Source organism: Agelaius tricolor, unplaced genomic scaffold, assembly GCF_023055355.1.
Source record: "Agelaius tricolor isolate 1412-34295 unplaced genomic scaffold, bAgeTri1.0.p SCAF_158, whole genome shotgun sequence".
In the NCBI taxonomy this organism is placed as follows: Eukaryota; Metazoa; Chordata; class Aves; order Passeriformes; family Icteridae; genus Agelaius; species Agelaius tricolor.
The window spans coordinates 95,931-115,852 of NW_027269418.1; the positions used below are offsets into that span (position 1 = coordinate 95,931).

At 52.2% G+C, this 19,922-nt stretch overlaps 1 protein-coding gene and 1 pseudogene across 1 annotated transcript; both read right to left on the minus strand.

The window, feature by feature from the left end:
* The window catches only part of LOC139586973 (zinc finger protein 850-like), a 51,188-nt pseudogene extending 31,793 nt beyond the window's left edge, over window positions 1-19,395 (minus strand).
* Window positions 10,143-11,075, minus strand: LOC139586966 (olfactory receptor 14J1-like). The gene has a single exon (XM_071420709.1). It carries the CDS (start codon window positions 11,073-11,075, stop codon window positions 10,143-10,145), a length of 933 nt encoding a protein of 310 aa, XP_071276810.1.
* Window positions 19,396-19,922: the final 527 nt, after the last annotated feature.

The window sequence follows — 19,922 nt, forward strand, 5'->3', positions numbered from 1 at the left end:
CTGGTTTGGCCTCCCAGGGGCTGCCTGACTGGTCCAGCTGACCCTGGCACGTTGAGGGTCTCTTCTCATCTGCTGCTGAAGCACTGGAGCTCTGTGCTTTTCTTCCTATGGAAAAGAACTCTCCTCCTCCTCCAGGCACCCATGGCCAGAACTGGGATTTCACCTCCAAATTTCCTTATTATAACAGAGGAAATGTATTGTATTTGAATATCTGTATATAGGCTTTGCCCCGGGAGGTCCCGGCTGTCCTTGATGGGCTGCAGCTGCGATGTCCTTAATTGGGCTGCAGCTGTGGCTAATGAAGATGACTGGGATAAAAGGGTGTGGGTTAGCCAGTCAGAGAGAGTCTTGGAGGAGCCCTGAAGTGAGGAGGAGCAGCAGCAAGATGCAGAAGAAGGTGTCTGTGCTGTGAAGATCTGCAGCCATAAGAACACACCAAGGAGGTATGGGACTTTAGAAATTTGATAACAACAGTATGGGACTCCAGAAATGGAACAACAACACCTTATATCCAGTGATTGTTCCAATAGGAATATTCCCAGGACAAGTCTGTCTTGCAGTGGTTTCACAAGGGTCACTTTGCATCTGTCTCAAAAAACACTGGGGAAGGCTCTGTGATTTCCTTCCTATGGAAAAGACGTGTCCTGCTTCTCCAGGTGCCCATGGCTGAGATTGGGCTTCCACCTCTAATATTCCCTATATCCAAAGACTGCTCCCAGACAAAATCTGCCATTCCTGACAAGTCTGGATGGCCTTGGCCTAGTGAGGCTCTCCAAACACTGGGGCTCTGTGCTTTCCTTCCTATGGAAAAGAACTGTCCTGTCCTTCTCGGCCAGGTGCCCATGGCCAGAATTTGAGTTCCACCTCCGATATTGCCTGTTGTGACAAATTGGAGGAGATTGTTGGCTGGAAACATTTCATGCGTGGGGGAGGAAGGGGCAGGTCCAGCCTTGCCTTGCCCTGCCCTGGAAGCCCAGCCCTGCCCTGCCCTGGAACCCCAATGCCCCCAGAGCCTCTATCCCAGCCCAGCAGTGGCTGCCAGTCCCTGGCACAGCACAGGCAATGCTCCACAGCCACCTCTGCAGCCCCAGCCCAGCTCCTGAGGGACCAAATGAGCCCAAGCCCCACCTGGGGGAAGGGCCCAGGGAGACCAAGGGGTATTGAAGGCTGACCGCAAGGCAAGCAGAGTTCTTGACCCAGCCTCCTCTTGGAATTTCCATCTGAACAGTGCTGGAATCGAGGGCTTTGTAGCTGTGTGTGTGCCTCTCTGCATCTTTTTTGTCTTTTATCTCTTTCTGCGTCTTCTTCTGTTTCTGTGCTCCTGTAAATTCTTATTAACATTAAATTGACCAGGCTTGGAGTTTGTGAAGTTGAATGGGCCAAGTCAATGCTTTGAGAAGTGTTGTTTAGTTGATTGAATGTCTGTTGTAGTTTGACATTAGAAGAATTTTGAAAAAGTGATACATAACTTTTTGTGTAACTGACAATCTGTTAAACCACTGAGATACTGAACATGCCTCTGTGAAACACAAATGTTAAAGACAAAAAAACCCAGGAACCTCCTCTTTCTTTTCCAGTCAACAAAGAAGTAGCAGGCCCTAGCCCCCATCTCAACCAAACCAAACCAAGCAACCCTGCCGTGGGCTGAGCCCCTTCCCCCCTCCCCAGGCTGCCCCCCCCGCCATTGGCCCCATTCTGACCAAACCAAACCCCAACACCTCCCAAACAGGAAAACAAAAGAGGCTACAAGACCCCAACCAGAACAAAGCCAGCCACAGCTATTAAAATCTCACCATCAAGTCCCCTCTCCCCAACACAACTCAAACCAAAAACCCCTACAACCCATACAAAATAACCCTACAACTAAAATTAAACACAAAGAAAAACCCAAAACCAACCATAAAACCAATCCTACCACAACCCAACCGCAACTTCCACCACAAGTTACTGGCAGTTTAGGTGTTAATCCTTTCAATACTTCATTGGTCCATCGAGTAAAAGAAAAAAAGAAAATATAAGCATATAAATACCCATAAAACCATCAAAGTAAGTAAATAAGAATCTAAATTCTTATTAAAAAAGAAGGAAAAACTCTTAATTTTAAAATTAAAATTCCCCTTATAAACTATAATGAAAAAACTCTTTTACTTTATAACACGTAAAACTATAAAAAAATAAAAGTATTCAAAATAATATCAAACAAAAACCTGCATACTAAAATAAACAACTTAAAAAAACCTGTAATTTCATAAAAAGTTTAAACAGAAAAAAAACCAACTTAATCCACTACCCCCTAGAGTAGATCTCTATTCCCAGAGATAAAAATAGTTTGTAAAGTAAATAATAAAAACTTATACCTTTAAAGAATTCATCTTTAAAACAATACCCCATGAGTCGACATGGCCCATCAACAAGCTGTTAAACAGCTTGTAGCACAAAAACCAACTTCAGAAAAACAAAGTTCCCCAGACAACTGTGATCCATGACAAAATTTAGAACCACAAATTCCTATTTTTTCCTCGTGTAAAAAAATTTCCATAACGTTAACAAGAAAAACTTCTCTGCCTAAGTCAACTAAAAAAAGACTATTCTAGAAATAGTAAACTAACTAGAAATTTTAGATTTAGTTTCTTTACATTGTCATAAAAAGAAAAAGTTGTAAAGAAAAATAAAGTGTTCTAAAGAGTTTATTTTAATTCTTACTACTTTTTTTCTTTTAGTTACTTTTAAAAAATTTTTCCTTATCCCTTTTGGAATTTTAAGCCTACTTTACCTTTCTGCTAATCCTATCTCACAACAAAATAAATACATAAATACTTAACCGACACTAAAACCCACCACATTCATCAATACATTAATTAAGAAATCTCAATACTAGAAAAAATTTAAATTAACAAACCAAAACAAGTACAATATCGTAAAAAACCGTTTCCCAAAATTTCTCTGATTTTCTAAAGTTACCAGTAAAGGCTGTTTAGTTCTTTTGAGCTCCTGACAATCTCTTGCTGGTATTTCTCCAGGGAGCCCAACTGAAAGGACACAAACAATTGTAATTCCTTTTAAATGTCTCCTTGAGAGAGTTGTTTAGTGGATGGGGGTCAGGGCTTGTGTGTGCTGCTTGGCCCAGCCCAGGCAGGGCTTTCCCAGCCACATTCCACACTCCATTGCCCAGCTGGAGCCGCTGGTGCCTCTGAGTTGTGCTGCCCCAGCCCCAGGGACGCTCTCCTTGTCTGCCCATTCCCCCACGGTCTCTGGGCAGGGATGGCCTCACTGGGGGCTGCTGACATCCTCAGCAACTTGGAGGCTGCTGCTGAATTTCACTGCTCCAGAAGCTTGTTCAGCCTTCAGCTCTTCATTGCAGGAATTCAGTGTCCCAGGGCTCATGAACATTCAGAACACCTGAACAAGCCAAGCCTCTGGGAATCATTTGATTTTAATTTTCAAATCCTTTGTGGTTAATTAGACAGATTTCAGTAGTGTATTCAAACTGAAGAGATTCTTTTTAAACAGACAGTGAGAAAACATTTTTTAGGTCCTATTTAGGTTTTTTTTCCTGTTAATTAAATGATATGTGCAATCTCCAATTGACATGGAATCGAAGTACCTCCTCCTGCAGTTTGAATAGATATGAAAATCAAGACCCTTCATGGCTGACAATCAATCAGACTCGGTCCCTACTCCCACCCCACCATTTCCCCCATCCAAGCCCTGGCACTCAGAGCAGCCTTGTGCAAATCTGAGCTCCCTCCAGCCCAGGCTGCTCCTGCAGCTTTCAGCTCCTTGGCTCCAACTCCCACCTGCTTTGCTTGCAGAAGGAGCTGCCCGAGACACAGAGGGATGTTCATTTCTTGTCAGCCAGCAAAGCCAAGGGAAGGCACAGCTCCATCAAATGCCAAAGTCATTCCTCTACTGGATATTTAATCCACCTTGCACAGCAGACAGTCTCAGAGCAATGGAAAACACCTTCTGTGCCCAGCACAGATCCCAAGGTCGCCCCAAGCCCTCCCTGCCCCAATTCTGTCCAGATTTGCTCTTTGCACACACGAGTCACAGGCTGAAGTCAGGAGCTCCCTCCATGCCCAGAGGTAGCAAAAGAGAGAAAGGGGATGAAGAGCTCTCCTGTGCAGAGCCAAGGTCCAAGTGCAGCCCCTGCAGTGGGAACCACAACTCATCAGGTTTGTGTCCTTTGGGCTCAGGGCCTGGTGACACTCAGAGGCACAGAAAGGTTTCTTGCCAACAAACACAAGTTGAACATTTGAACAGTTTAATAACCATCACAGCTCTTCCCTCAGCTCTCTGGGATGTCCCAGCAGCATATGACATGTCCCCCATCCCCAAGGGATTTCTGTACAGGAACAGTTTTAGACAAAGACATAAGAAATGGTAATTCTGTGATAGATAAAAACACAATTAAGATGTTGACTAGTGTGGTATTTATTTGAACTTCAGAAAGACTGGACAACTCCCTGATGCTCAAAGCATGAAACCAGTCAGTTGAGAGGTGCTTGAATGACCAGAGAGGACCTAGAGGTGCAAATCTGGAAGGAATGGGAAGAATAAAGTTCCAGAGAGCCTTGTGAAGAGATGCCCTTAGACATGGCCATTTAAACAAGAGAGCTGCAAACACATGAAGGAAGAGCGAGAGGAAATATTAGACTGAGTATTGGTGAATATCTACACAAGTAGAGGGGGGAATCAGTATTTATTCTTTTGCCATTATTAGAAGAATCCAGTAGATCCAGGAAATTCCTGTTCCTGATGGGAAAACATTGCCATTTCTTAAAAGGACTCAAATGAGCCAGATAATAAAGATTTGCTTGTATCTTATGAAACTAACAGGTATTAACACCTGTGCCCCTTTCAAAGCAGACATCAGCTGTGTGCCCATGAACAGGCAGTGCCACTTGTGCCCTGAGGTGCCCAGCTGGGATTGGATCTCTCCAAGAGCACCTGAGGGAGAGCAGAGCACCTTGTAAGCTGCAGGTCCCTGACAGCCCCGCAGAGCTCCTGTCCCATCAACATCTGCTCTGCTCCAGTCTGAAACAGGGCCTAGCATGGTGCTGGGATCATCAGAGAGCTGAGGTGTGTGCTGGAATTCAATGGCCTCCCCATCCTGCAGCAGCCCTGCATTTCCCTGCTGCAGCCTTGGTCTCCAGCCCAGCCATGGAGGCTCTTTGGGCTCGGGAGTGTTGCTGCAGCCCCCAAGGGCAGCTGAGCTCTGCCTTTGGCCCAGTCAGGCCTGGCCAGCGCAGGCCATGCTCAGCAATTGCTTGTGTGTGCCTGGCCTTGCTGTCAGCCCCGGCAGCGGCTGTGTGGCCCCTTTGTGGCCCTGTGCTGGCCCAGCCATGGTGGCCCAGCCCCTGTGCAGGCCCAGCCCAGGCCAGGAGCATTGCGGCTGGGAACGGCCCCTGTGCCGTGGTGCCCACAGCAGCCTTGGGGCTCTGTGCCCCATGGCCTCCCTGCTGGGCAGCCCCTGCCAGCTCCTGCAGAGCCCGTGGCACCTGTGGGGCTGCACAGACAGCCCTGCCCCGGGCTCTGCCGGCCTCTGGGCCAGCAGAGAGGCAGCCAGGGCTGGCCATGGCCGGGAACAGGCCCTGAGCCCCGCAGGAGGATGGAGCTGGGCCACAGCCAAACTCAGCCCAGGCCAAAGCTGGGCTCAGCAGCCAGGGCTGCCAACGCATGGGCACAGAGGCTGGCGCTGACAAATGTCCTGGGCCCCCTCCCTGCTCTGTCCCTGCCACCAAGGGCACGGAGCAGCTTCCTCTCTGGGCCACTTGCCTGTTTGCAATGCCTTGCACAGGCGCTGGCCCTGCCCCACAAGGCCTGGCCTGAGTCCTGCCCCTGCACGCTCAGCCAGGCTGAGATGGACACTGATGGTTTCTGGGCCAGGCTCTCGGAGCCCAGCCCAGCTCCCTGCAAGCTCTGCCAGCTGCCCTGAGCTCTGGGCAGCACCAAGGGCCTCTCTGAGCCCAGCCCAGCCCAGCCGGCTCTGGCCCCACAGCTCTGCTCAGCCCAGGCTGCTCTGGCCACTGGCCCCACGGCCTCAGCCCGTGCCAAGGGCACAGCAGCAGCTGCAGCTGCCACAGGACTCAGCCCCAGCCATGGGGGAAGGTGTTTGGCCAAGGCCAAAGGAGGCTCCCTGGCTGCCCTGCTCCCCCTGGGCTGAGGTGCTGAGAGCTCTGCAGCCCCTGCTGCCATCCCATCTGCCCAGGGCAGCACCAGAGCCCCGGCCTTGGGGCCCTCAAGAGCTGCTCCTGCTCCAGGCCCAGGGCCCATGCCAAAGCTGGGGCAGCCACAAAGCTGTGCCCATTTCTGTTCATTGCTGCTCTCATGGGCATGGATCCTCAGCCACTTGGAGGTTGCTGATGAGTTTTACTACACCAGATGCCTCTTCTTTCTTGAATTCTTCAGTTCAGGAATTCAGTGAGGAAAGCTCATAAACATTTGTGCAAAAACTCCAGAACAACAAAAGCCACAGGGAATATTCTACGTATTTATTTATTCTGTGAACAATTAGACAGATTTCAGAAGTGTATTCTAAGTGAATACACTGTATTGAAAACAATGCAGAAAGAAGTGTTTTGTCATGTTTTCTTTTCCTGTTTATGGTTTGGTATAATCAATGTCCAATTGATATTGACCCCCAGCACCTTTTAATCCAGTGTGAATAGATATGATAATCAAGACCCCTCCAGGCTGATAATCAATCAGACTTTGTCCCCACTCCTTCCCCACCATTTCCCTCATCCAGCCCCTGGAATTCCAATGGATCAGTAATGGTGTGGCCAGCAGGGGCAGGGCTGTGATTCTTCCTCTGTGCTTGGCATTGGTTGTGCAGCACCTCAAGTGCTGTTTCCAGTTTTGGGCCCCCCAATTTAGGAACGAGATGGAGGGGCTGGAGTGTGTCCAGAGAAGGGCAACAAGGCTGGTCAGGGGTCTGAAGCACAAGTCCTGTGAGTAGCAGCTGAGGGAGCTGGGGTTGTTTATCCTGGAGAAGAGGAGGCTCAGGGGAGACCTCATCACTCTCTACAACTCCCTGACAGGAGGGTGCAGCCAGGTGGGGGTCGGGCTCTTCTCCCAGGGAACAGGGACAGGACAAGAGGACACAGCCTTCAGCTGCACCAGGGGACATTTAGGCTGGACATTAGGAAATATTCTCCACACAATGGGTTATTGGGCATTGGAATGGGCTGCCCAGGCAGGTGGGTGAGTCACCAGCTGTGGTGGTGTTTAAGGAAAGACTGGATGTGGCACTCAGTGCCATGGTCTGGGTGACAAGGTGGTGTTGGGTCCCAGGTTGGACTTGATGCTCTCCAAGGTCATTTCCAGCCTGGTTGATTCTCTGATGATTGTGACACTGCAGGGCCCTGGGGAAGCAAGGGGCCATTGTGACACTGCGGGGCCTGGTGGCACTAAGAGGACCATGGTGACACTGTGTACGACATGGCACCACAGAACCAAGGGGCCATGGTGACACTGTGGGGCTGGATGGAAGCAAGGAGTCCATGGTGACAGTCTGGGTCCTGGTGGAACCACAGAGGCCACTGTGACCCTGCAGGGCCCTGTGGAACCATGCAGAGCATTGTGACAGAGCAGGACCTGGTGTCACAATGGGGCCATGGTGACACTGCAGGGCCCCATGGAACCAAGGGGCCAGGGCTGCTCCTCAGGGACTCCTGGAATGAAGGAAACATGTTTGACACCGTGGTGGCCCTTGGGACCAAGAGGCCATTGTGACACTGTGGAACCAAGGAGAGCATTGCTGCACTGCCAGACCTCATGGAACCAAGGATCCATTGTGACACTGCAGGGCCCAAGGATCCAAGGGACTTGGTGACTCCAAGGGATCCCATGGAATCAAAGGGATATTGTGACACTGGGAGGCCTCATGGAATCATGGAGACCATTGTGACACACTGGGGACACATGGAACCATGGTGACATCAAGTTGTCTGGGAGTGTTGATCTGCTGGAGGGTAGGAGGGCTCTGCACAGGGCCCTGGACAGGCTGGATCCAGGGCCCAAATCCAACAAGGTGAGGTTGAACAAGTCCAAGTGCACCGCACTTTGGCCACAACAACCCCTGCAGCTCTACAGGCTGGAGACAGAGTGGCTGGAGAGCAGCCAGGCAGAAAGGGACCTGCAGGGACTGATGGACAGCAGGCTGGACATGAGGCAGCAGTGTGCCCAGGTGGCCAAGAAGGCCAATGGCTGCTGGCCTGGATCAGGAATGGTGCGGCCAGCAGGAGCAGGGCAGGGATTCTTCCCCTGTGCTGGGCACTGGTTGGGCAGCACCTCGAGTGCTGTGTCCAGTTCTGGGCTCCCCAATTTAGGAAGGACATGGAGGGGCTGGAGTGTGTCCAGAGAAGGGCAACAAGGCTGGAGAGGGGTCTGGAACACAAGACCTGAGAGGAGCGGCTGAGAGAGCTGGGGTTGTTTATCCTGGAGAAGAGGAGGCTCAGGGGGGAAAAGGCAGTGTTAGGGCACAGGTTGGACTTGATGATCTCCAAGGTCTTTTCCAGCCTTGCTGATTCTGGGATTCTCTGAAACCACCCTTGGAGTAGGTGCAGGATGAGCCCAGGGCCTCCTCTTCAGCAGCTTCAGCAGCCCAGGTCCCTCAGCTTCTCCTGGCAGCCCCAAAGCCCATCCTGTCAGTCCTGCAGAGCCTCTGCAGCTCCTCCTCATTGCCCAGAACAGGGAGCCCCAGAGGCAGACACAGCAGCCCAGATGTGCCCCCCTGGCCTGGGGTGCCTCTGGCAAGGGAGCAGCACCAGGCACTGCAGGAGCCTGCAGACAATTCCTGCAGCACTTGTAGGATGATCCTGCTGCCCAAGGGACGTTCCCATGGGGCCAAGTCAGGAACTGCAATGGGGAGTGGGGCCAGAGAGGAAAGGGCAAACAGGGATGGAGTGTTTGCATTGGGGGGGGGGGGGGGGGGGGAACAGGGATGGGCAAGAGGAAGAGATTTGTAGCGGGAAGAGTAAAGAAAGCAAAGGTGAAGCCAAGGAAATGCTGAGGGCAGTTTGGGGGTGGCTGCCAGGCAGCCCTGGCTCTGAGCAACAGCGTCTGCAGTGGCACAGGAAAGTCCCAGCTGATGGGAACAAACTTTCTGGCTGAGTGCAGAGGCCAGGACAAAGCTGAGTGGTTTCCCTGGTGTCCCGCAGGCCTTGCTGGCCCCAGGGGCTGATGGCATTTGTGCTCCCTCAGGTTCATGTCCCCACAGCAACAGCATGGGGGTGCTGGCCCTGCTGTGTGCAATGCAAACAGGGGCTGCTGAGGCAGTGCTGCCGTGTCTGTGCCAGCAAGGATGGGGCACCTGTGTGAGCTGGGGGAGAGGCCAGGGCTGCAGAGGGGGGATGTTGTTGGCAGCTGCATGAGGACGCTCTGGGACGCTGCCCTGGGCTGTGCAGCGCCCTGGGCATGGATCAGCCCCTGCTCTGCTGCTCCTTCCCGTCTGCCCCAGGGCCCTTGCAGGGCCCCAGCCATGCTGTTTGCCCCCAGCCTGCCCACGGCCAGCCTGGGGCTGCTCACGGGGGTTTCTGTGCTGAGCATTGGCCTGGCCGTGTTCTGGAGAGAGCCTGGGCAAGGAGCCTGGAGCCCCCAGGGCCTGGCCTGAGGCGTCAGCGCTGCCCCAGCAGTGCCCATGGCCTGTCCCTGCTGCAGCCCCGGCACTGCCACCCCCAGGGCTGTGCCCGGCCCCGAGAGCACTCAGGCCCTGCAGCAACACCAGGGCCACCAGGGCAGCGGGGCAGAGCCACGGCAGCAGCACTGGCAACACCAAGTGCTGCTGCTGCTGCTGCTGCTGGGCACAGCTGCTGGGCCAGCACTGATCTGCCCCAGCTCTGCACACAGACATTGCTGCTGCAGCTCCGAGAAGGCAACAAAAGGGCATCTCTGCAGAAAACTCTGCTGGGAGATCCTTTAGTTCCTTTAAAGCCACTGAGAGTGCAGCCATTCAGTGACACAGTCTTTGGCCACAGAGAAGCTGGAGAGAAAAAAAAATGAGAAATGACACAAAGAATGGCTTTTTTTGTGGACTATATTATAAAAGTAATACAAAGGAAAAAATTTCCACAACAACTGGAAGAAGAAGTATCAAAGATGCCTTTTATTACAAGTGATTGCAGAAATTGGCTAGAATTTTAATGTTTCTGAAAGCATCCAGTCATCAGTCTCCTCACTGCAGCCTTGAGCTCCTGGTTCCTCAGGCTGTAGATGAGGGGGTTCAGGGCTGGAGGCACCACTGAGTACAGAATGGCCAGGGCCAGATCCAGGGATGGGGAGGACATGGAGGGGGGCTTCAGGTGGGTAAACACTGCAGTGCTGAGGAACAGAGAAACCACAGCCAGGTGAGGGAGGCAGGTGGAAAAGGCTTTGTGCCGTCCCTGCTCAGAGGGGATCCTCAGCACAGCCCTGAAGATCTGCACATAGGAGAAAACAATGAACACAAAACAACCGAATACCAAACACACACTAACAGCAAGAAGTCCAACTTCCCTGAGGTAGGATTTGGAGCAGGAGAGCTTGAGGATCTGGGGGATTTCACAGAAGAACTGGCCCAGGGCATTGCCATGGCACAGGGGCAGGGAAAATGTATTGGCTGTGTGCAGGAGTGAATAGAGAAAGGTACTGGCCCAGGCAGCTGCTGCCATGTGGGCACAAGCTCTGCTGCCCAGGAGGGTCCCGTAGTGCAGGGGTTTGCAGATGGACACGTAGCGGTCGTAGCACATGATGGTCAGGAGATAAAACTCTGCTGAGATGAAGAACGTAAAGAAAAAGAGCTGAGCAGCACATCCAGTGTAGGAGATGTTGCTGGTGTCCCAGAGGGAATTGTGCATGGCTTTGGGGACAGTGGTGCAGATGGAGCCCAGGTCAGCAAGGGCCAGGTTGAGCAGGAAGAAGAACATGGGCGTGTGCAGGTGGTGGCCGCAGGCTACGGCACTGATGATGAGGCCGTTACCCAGGAGGGCAGCCAGGGAGATGCCCAGCAAGAGGCAGAAGTGCAGGAGCTGCAGCTGCCGCGTGTCTGCCAATGCCAGCAGGAGGAAGTTCCTGATGGAGCTGCTGTTGGACATTTCTTCTGTCTTGGCAAGGGGACCTGTAGAAAAAGTAATCATGGAATAGTTGGGTTTGGAGAGGACTTGAAATATCCCAGCACAGCCTGGGGGCACTTTCCCCCCACTGCCTGCCCAGGGCTCTGCTGCCTGGAGCTGTCCCTGCCAGCAGCTGCTTCCCTGTGCCCAGGGCTGGGCCCTGCCAGTGCTGCCAGAGCCCAGCCCAGCCCTGGGGGCTCAGCTCTGCCCTGCAGAGCCCTCCCAGCTCAGGCACTGCCCAGGGGCAGCTCTGGCTCTGCAGGCTCTGAGGGCAACCTGAGAACAACCCTGAGGAGGCTGGCAAAGCGACACTGATGCTGCATGTGAGGGGCCCTGTTCTGATTTCTGTCACTGCCTTGTTTAATCAGATCAAAGAAATACTTTTTTTTTTATTTTTCACAGGCTGAACTGAGAGATGAAGATCTATGTGCAATTTCCAACCCAGAGCAGTTGATTAAAAACGCAGGATATCCACTTTTATACAGCCCCTGCCTTGCTGTGCTCCCTGTATCATCTAAATTCTGCAGTTAAATGTCATGCTGAGAGCAGTCCTGAACAATGCAGCATCCTCCCCACACAAGGAGAACACTTCCAAGCCTCACCAGCTGTCTCCTCCCAGCCAGATCTTGTCCCCCAGTGCTGGCAGCAGCTGCCAGGGCTGGCTGAGAGCTGTCCCTGGCAGGCAGCAGAGTCCCTGCCCCAGCACAGCGCCCTGGGCTGCAGGACCCTGCTCTGCAGGACAGCCCTGGGCACCCCTGGCTGCTCTGCACAAGAGACAAGCAGAGAATGTACTCACAGGCTCTGCAGGCATTGGCATGTTCCAGCTTGAGGAGATGGCTCCAGGAGCTGCAGCTGCATTGTCCTGCAGCCAGAGGTTCCTGTGCCAAGGGCTGGCAGTGATTGTGCCCCAGGCACTTCTCAGCACCTTCCCAGCCCTGACTGATTGAAGCTCTCTGTGCCTCTGGGCTGTGCCCGGGCTGGCTGCAGGCAGTGCCCCAGCCCTGCTGGGCTGGCAGAAGAGCTGCTCATCCAGAGAAATGTGCTTTTGAAGCTCTTCTTGGTGACCAGGAGCTGCCTCTGTGCCAGGAGCCCAGCTCAGCTCAGCAGCACAGACGCAGCACAAGGACTTTAATGAGCCTCTGGGCCTTTGTGCTCAGGCCCTGAACATCAGTCCCTGAGAGGGAGCTGAAGAAACCTCTGCAGAACTCCAAGGAAGAATCCAACTCCAAAGTTTCTTGGACTTTTAATGGGTCCCAGAGAGGGACAGGGCTGAGCAAGTGTCCCCAGGCCCCAGGCAGAGCAGAGAGCTGCAGGCAGTGATGACAGGTGGGGACAAAGAGAAGCCAAGTCTTGGTGCCCTGGGGCACAGCAGGGTCTGTGCCAGCAAGGGCTGGGAGGAGACCCCTTGTCCTGAGGCCCTGGGGCCTCCTGGCACAGCCCCAGCCCCTTGTGCTGCCCTCAGCATCCCCCCCTAGCCCACATCCCAGTGGCCTCAAGGATCTGCTGCAAGGAGTCCCTGGGGAGCCTTGCTCAGCAATGGCCCTGGGGGCTCCTTCATGCTCCCTGCAGGGACTGCAGCTTTTTCAAAGGACTTTGGGTTTGGCTTTTGCCTTGGAGACTCTGAGAGGTTTGTGCAATCATGGCCTCCAATTATCTGCTCTAATTAGTCCCTGGAGAGGCTTTGTCAGTAACAACACTCAGTGGGGCTCATTAATACTTCAGGGTACTTCAGTTATTTTAAGGTACTTGGTGTTTCCCTTTTGATACAAATTCTATGAGAGGTTTGTGCAATCATGGCCCCAATTATCTGCTTTAATGAGTCCCTTGAGATCTTTGTACTGACACTCAGTGGGGCTCAGTAATGCTTTGAGCTTCTCAAATTTTTTAAGGTAGTTTGGAATTTCCTTTCCACACTGAGACTCTGAGAAGTTTTTGGTCAATCCTGTCCTCCAATTGTCTCCTCCAAGGAGTCCATGAGGAGCCTCTGTTGGGCATGGACCTCACTGAGACCCATTCATGCTTTGAGACACTTTGGGGTTTTCTTGTGACTTTGACTCCTGGAAAGGTTTGTGCAATCTCCTCTCAGGCCCTGAGGTTCAAGGGCTCAGCTCCAAATGCTCCACAGGGCTCATCAGGATGCAGCAAGTCCTGACAAACCATGGCTCTGCCTTGATTTCCCTCTGCTCTTATGCAGTTTATCAGGAATGTATCTGGAGTGATTTTTGGTTTGCTAATTTGAGATTTCTCAGCCAATGCATCTATTAGTGCAGTGGGATCAGTGTTGGCTAATTACCATTGCACTCCCTGGAATATATTTACTCATTTCCTGCTGTGAGATAGGATTAGGAGAAAGGCAAAGTAGGCTCAAAATTTTAAAAGGGTATATAGAAAAGTTTATTACCAGTAAATAGAAGAGCAATAAGAATCTGAACACTTCTCCTCTCCCTACAACCTTTTCTTTCCTACTGACAATGCAAGGAGACAAAACCTGAAATTTTCAGTCAGTTTACACCATCTAGTGTAATGGTGTAACAGTCTTTCTTCAGTTCACTTAATGAGAGGAGTCTCTCTTTCATGCTATGGAGATTTCTCCATAAGAAAACAGTTCGCTTGTGGCTTTCAATTCCCACGAAGAGCAGCTGCCCAGAAAATCTGCAACTGTGAAGTCCCTCCCATTTTTCATAGCTTTTCCCACAGCTGTGTTTTTGGCCATGTCAGCTTATGGGGTATGAGTTTAAAGATGAGCTGTTCAAGAGCAAAGATTCTCTTCATCTATTTCTGAAATAATCTTCCTCTCTGGGAACAGAGATCTTCTTCTTCTCTCCCTGAGGACACAGGGTCTCACCACTCTTCTCTTTCTCTTTTTAAACCTCTGATGGGATCACAGCTACTTCAACATTTGCTTACTTTACCATGGAGGCCTTTGCTGAACAAGTCATCTCCCATATTTTCAATTAGTTATAGGGAAAAAGAGAGTCTGATATAATAATTACATCCTTCCCCATAGCTTTACAAGAGGATTTCAGCCCCAAGATCAAGGCATCTCCTCATCCCTCCCATCTGGGGCTCAACTTCCCCTTCAGTGACCTGGGTGTCTTCATGTTGCTCCTCTGTGTGCCTGCACTTTGTCCTTTTCTCTCACTGGAGGGAGGATGGAAGCACTGAAAGAGTTCATATCTCACCTGGGGCCTGCAGATGGTTCCGTGCCCCCGGCCGGGCTCGGTGCTTGCGGCCGGAGCTGTTTTACGATGGAGGTTTCTGCAGCGGCTGCGCTGGGGCTGTGTCAGGATGGGCGGCGCTGGGGCAGGGCCAGGATCTCAGCAGCCAGGCCAGAGCACAGCAGCAGCGCGGCCGGGGGCCGATGGCTTCTCCTGCCCCTGCCCGGGGCTTGCGGCTGAAGCCCAAGGGTGGCAGAATCTTGGCCGAGCCGGCCCGGCCCGGGGCTGCTCCTGGGGCCCGGCGGATCCTGGCTGGGCCCGGGCTGGCAGCGGGGCAGGGCTCAGCAGGGCCCAGATGTTCCCAACTGCAGCCATGGCCCGGCCCGGCCTCGGCCCCGCGGCCTCCCCTGCCCTGCCCGGCAGCCGATGGGGCCTGGCGGGGTCCCTGGGAAGGGGCCCGGCCCCACGGCAGGAGCCGCCCGGCCCTGCTGGAACCCTGGATGCTGAGAAATTTAAACTTTCTCTGCTGAAAGGCACAGACCTGCAAGAGAACGCTGCATTTGACCTGAGGCTGTGGAGAAGGCTTCCAAAATTGATCAATAGCATTGGGATTATGGGTGTGTAGTTGGTTAGAAGTGTATAATATCACAGAAAAATCTTAAGACTTCGGGGTTTTAGAAGATAATAATAAATATGAAGCCAGATGGAGGTTTTAGGGTGAAGACAGCTTGTTCTTCTTTACCTTCTTCCTTCTTCTTCACCTTCTTCCTTCTTCTTCACCTTCTTCCTTCTTCTTCATGGGTTTGGGTGGTATTTTGTAATTGGACATAAAAGTCTGCATTGCAGGCTTCAAATGATCAATTATTGGGTTAAAAGGGAAAATAATTTAGGTATCTTTTCTTAATTGGATAGTTTAGCCTTAAAAGACCTTGTAACAAGAGATAGTTAGCCATTTTGTGCCCTGCTAATGAAAGAGTGCAGAACTCACGGCCTTAAGAATGTAACATGGGTAAGAAACAATAAACACCTGAGTCTGAACACCTACTGTCATCTCAAGTGCCTTCAATCCCAAGCCCAAGAGAAGTAGAAAAAGCAAGCAGAGAACCCACATGGCCCGCCCTGGCTGAGATGGGGAGCTGGGCTGGCCTTGTTACCTCTGTGCCAGCCAGAAGGGAAAGAGACCCTCCCAGGCTTTCCCATCTTTACCATGTGTCTTCACAGAGGCGTGTACAGTTTCCTTACTGGTTTAACAGATTGTCAATTCTCAAAGATAATTACTCAGTGGTTTTTTGTCAGACGTGGAGGAAACTGCTAGCAGCTTCTCTTAGAACATCACTTCCATGATGCCAAACCCTCCCAACAGCACAGAGCCAAGAGCTCCTTTGTCCATATATAGTGCATATGTGCCCAAGTCCTCAAAAATGCTTCTTGGGAGATCTCTGGGCCCTTTCCAAGTTTTTTTCAACTGAAAGCATTCAGCTCAGAGTCTAAGAAAATCACCAGAGGACACGGCCAGCCTGACCTGTCTGTCCTTGCTACTGTTGTCTGGGACCAATCTTTGGATATATGGAATTTGGGAGGCCAAATTCTAATTTTGGCCATGGACCCTGGACATGAAGGTTGGTTCTTTTCCATAGGAAGGAAGGAACAGAGCCCCAGTGTTTGCCAGGCAGAAGAGAGGTGACCACCAGAGGACAAGGCCAGCCAGAAGTGGCAGGTTTTTTTCTGAGAGAAACTCTTGCATATAGGAAAATTTTTAGAGAGAATACCAATTTTGGCAATGGACATTTAAAAAGAGGGAGGGTTCTTTTCTATAGCAAGGAAAGCACGGAGCCCCAGTGTTCCAGGAGCTGATGAGAGGCATTCCTTGACATTGCAACATCAGCCAGACCTGTCAGGTGGCCCTGGGAGACCAAACCAGCCAGGTCTGTTCCATGTTCCCTCAGTTCCATGGGGCCCCACAGTGTCCCAATGGTCCCTCACTTCCCTGAGCCCCTGAGGTGCCATAATGCCCCCTTGGTGACACCAGGCCCTGAAGGGTCCCAATGGTCTCCATGGTTCCATCAGGCCCCACAGAGCCATAATGGTCTCTGGGTTCCATGAAGCCCCGCTGGGTCACCATGGCCCCTTGGTTCCATGGGCTCCAGTGGTGCCACAATGATCCCCTTGGTTCCATGAGGTCTCCACAGTGTCCCAGTGATCTCCATGGGAAGGGAAGGACCCAGCCCCAGTGTTGCAGGGGCAGTCACCAGAGGCCAAGGCCAGCCAGGCTTGATGGTACTGGCAGATTGTGCCTGGGAGCAACCTTTGGATATCCAGAATTTTGGAGGTGGAATCCCAATTTCAGACATGGACACCTGGAGGATAAGGATGGTTGTTTTCCATTGGAAAGAAACCACGGAACACTGATTACACAGTGACATTTGGGGATCTATGGGGAGCATTGGGGATCGTTTCTGCACCTTGTGACCCAACAGGAGCTCCTCTAATAAATGTTGCCTGAAGCTCCCACTGTGCCCATCACAGGAACCCCTGTGAGTGTCTGGGACAACCCAGCTCTCTGGCAGCCTGGGGACTCCTGGGATGTCACCATGGAATGGCTGTGACTGCCTCTGACCACAGGGCTCTTTACCATCCCAGAAACCCCTCGGAGGTCTCCATGGAGCCCTGCCTGTGACATTCCAGCTCTGGAGCAGCCTGGAGATTCTTGGAATGTCCCCATGGAACCCTTCTGAGGGCCTGTGACAAATCTGATCCTTAGCAGGCAACCATCACCAGTCCACTGTTACTATGGGCAGTTTCCATAGCAACCATCACCAGCCCCCTGTTGCTATGCTCAGTCCCTTGGCAGCTCCATGGAGACCCCATGCCAGGGGTGGTTGCCATGGCCACCAGGGCTGGCACCAGCTGGGATGCTCGGTTTCCACGGGCCGGGCTTCAGGAATGGGATTCCCCAATTTCCTGCTCCCGCTAAAACCGCGCTGCCCTCGCTGCCCTCCCGCCTGCCATGGAAAGCACAAAAGGCAAAGATCCCGGGCTGGGATAAGAACAATTTATTGGGAACTGCAACGAGATAAAGAACAAACAGGAAGAAAAACAATATTGACAACAGAAGGGATAAGTAAAACTATTTACAGAGAAAACTACAGCATCAACAACTAGTTCTTCCTGGCAATGTATTTCCTCCTATCTGGAAAGGACACCCTTTTCCTCAGGGGGAGAGAGAGAGAGTCCCTTTCCTGCCCCTGGCAATGACCTGAGGTGGGAGTGAATGTAATGACAGGGCCATGGCCAGACCCTCATGTTCTCCAATCCCACATCACGTCATTGGCAGGGGCGGGAAAAGGGACAGGTGTCTTCCCAGCATGGATCACAGGGAACATGGATCACCAGGGCTCTTCCCAACGTGGGGTCTCCAATGGGGGATAAAGCTGGAGCAGTGCATTAAACTCTTCCTGCAGTTGGGGCATTCGCAGGGCTTCTTTTACTGGTGCCTCCGTTGGTGTCTGGTCAAGTGAGAGCTGCTGGTGAAGCTCTTCCCACACTGGGGACACTCGTAGGGCCTCTCCCCAGTGTGGATGCGCCGGTGGGTGACGAGGGTGGAGTTGTGCTTGAAGCCCTTCCCACAGTCAGGGCAGAGGAAGGGCCTCTCATCCGTGTGAATGCGCTGGTGCTGGAGGAGCTGAGAGCTGGTGTGAAACCTCTTCCCACACTCGGGGCACTGGTAGGGCCTCTCCCCTGTGTGGATCATTTGGTGGATGATCATTTGGGTCTTCCTACTAAAGGTCATCCCACATTCCCCGCAGTTGTATGGCCTTTCCCCAGTGTGGATCCTCTGGTGGCAGATCAAGAGAGACTTCTGCCTAAAACTCTTCCCACATTCCCCACATTCATAGGGCCGTTCCCTGGTGTGGGTCTTGTGGTGGGAGATCAGGTTAGAGTTCTGGCTGAAGCTCATCCCACATTCCCCACACTCGTAGGGCTTCTCCCCGGTGTGGATCCGCTGGTGCCTGATGAGGTGGGAGTTGCGCTTGAAGCCCATCCCACAGTCAGGGCAGCAGAAGGGCCTCTCATCCGTGTGAATCCGCTCATGCAGGAGGAGATCAGAGCTGGTGTAAAACCTCTTCTGACACTGGGGACACTCGTAGGGCCTCACCCTCTCCCCAGCGTGGATGCACTGGTGGGTGATGAGGGTGGAGTTGCGCTTGAAGCCCTTCCCACAGTCAGGGCAGCGGAAGGGCCTCTCCTCTGAGTGAATCTGCTGGTGCTGGAGGAGACTGGAGCTGGTCTGAAACCTCTTCTGACACTGGGGACACTCGTAGGGCCTCTCCCCAGTGTGGATGCGTTGGTGGATGATGAGGGTGGAGTTGCAGCTGAAGCCCTTCCCACACTCCCCACACTCATAGGGCCATTCCCCAGTGTGGATCATCTGGTGGCTGATCAGGGTGCTGCTCTGCCTGAAGCTCTTCCCACACTCCAAGCACTTGTGGGGCTTCTCCCCATCATGAAGCTGCTCATGGGCCACCAGCTCCGAGCTCTGGCTGAAGCTCTGTCCACCTTCCTGGCTCAGGGTGGGTCTTTCCTCCTCAGAGCACCCTGACCTGGGTTTGAAACCGCTTCTCCGGTGGGAGGCAAACCTGGGGAGGGTCTAAACCATAATTACAATTTCATAAGAAAAGAAGATCAAGGCAATGCTACAGAAACACTGCCCTAAACTGACAGAGTCAGGATATAACCTGACACCCTGTTGCTGCTCAGGCTGGTGGCAGCAGTCCCATTAAATGGTGGCTGCAGTCCTGTGGGAGTGATGAACGTGATTCTGTCCAAGCAGTGATCCTGTAGAAGGGTCTGGTCTTCCTCTGAAGGTCCAGGGGTGGTTCTGGAGCTCTTGTCCTCTGGGAATCCAGTAGGCAAGCTGCTCCTGGTGTTGCAAGGCTCACCTTATATGCAGGTAGGAATGCTTGGATCCTCCCCCTGGGCGGAGCATCCCACAATGGGAGGATGGAATTTTATCAGTCCTGCAGTGACACTCAATGGCCCATTCCCAGAAGATATCTCCCCTGGAGGGCGTTATCAGGGCTGAGTCATGGAAGAGATCAAGAACAGTGCCCCACCTGTTTATAGCAGTTGATGAAGATGGGCATTGCAAACATGCATTTGGTTCCATCTTACACTGCAACCTGAAACAGTGGGGGAATCCCTGCTCAGGGGGTGAACACCACCCCCCTTACCCAAACTGGCTCAGGTGTAAAACCCCCACCCCGGGAAGGCCACACACACAGGGGACAATGTCACACTTGCCCTGCCCCAGGGGAGGTCTCTGTCCCTGTCACTCTGTGGCTGTCCCCCCTTTTCTCTTTCACAGGCCGGGGGCTTTGCCAAATCTAAGAATAATTTTTTTCTTTGTCCCTGTCACCTTTGTGACATCTACACAGAGCTTTCCCTTCCTTTTCATAATCTTTTCATAAAGGAGGTATCGCTATGTATTGGGCCGAATTTCCACTTTTCTTATATTGGAACCTGCCATCAGCTGAGCTGGAGCTGTGCAGGACCAATGGATTTTGGAATTGCCACAAAATTACTTCTACTGTAAGTTTATTAAATTTTGGGATTTGTTTGTGTGTTCACCACAAGTGACTTGTGGGAAGAGCAAATTCAAGGCATTTTTTGT

Excerpts from the sequence above, each read along its gene's own strand:
- LOC139586966 (XM_071420709.1), bottom strand. The coding sequence starts at position 11,075 with ATGTCCAACAGCAGCTCCATCAGGAACTTCCTCCTGCTGGCATTGGCA.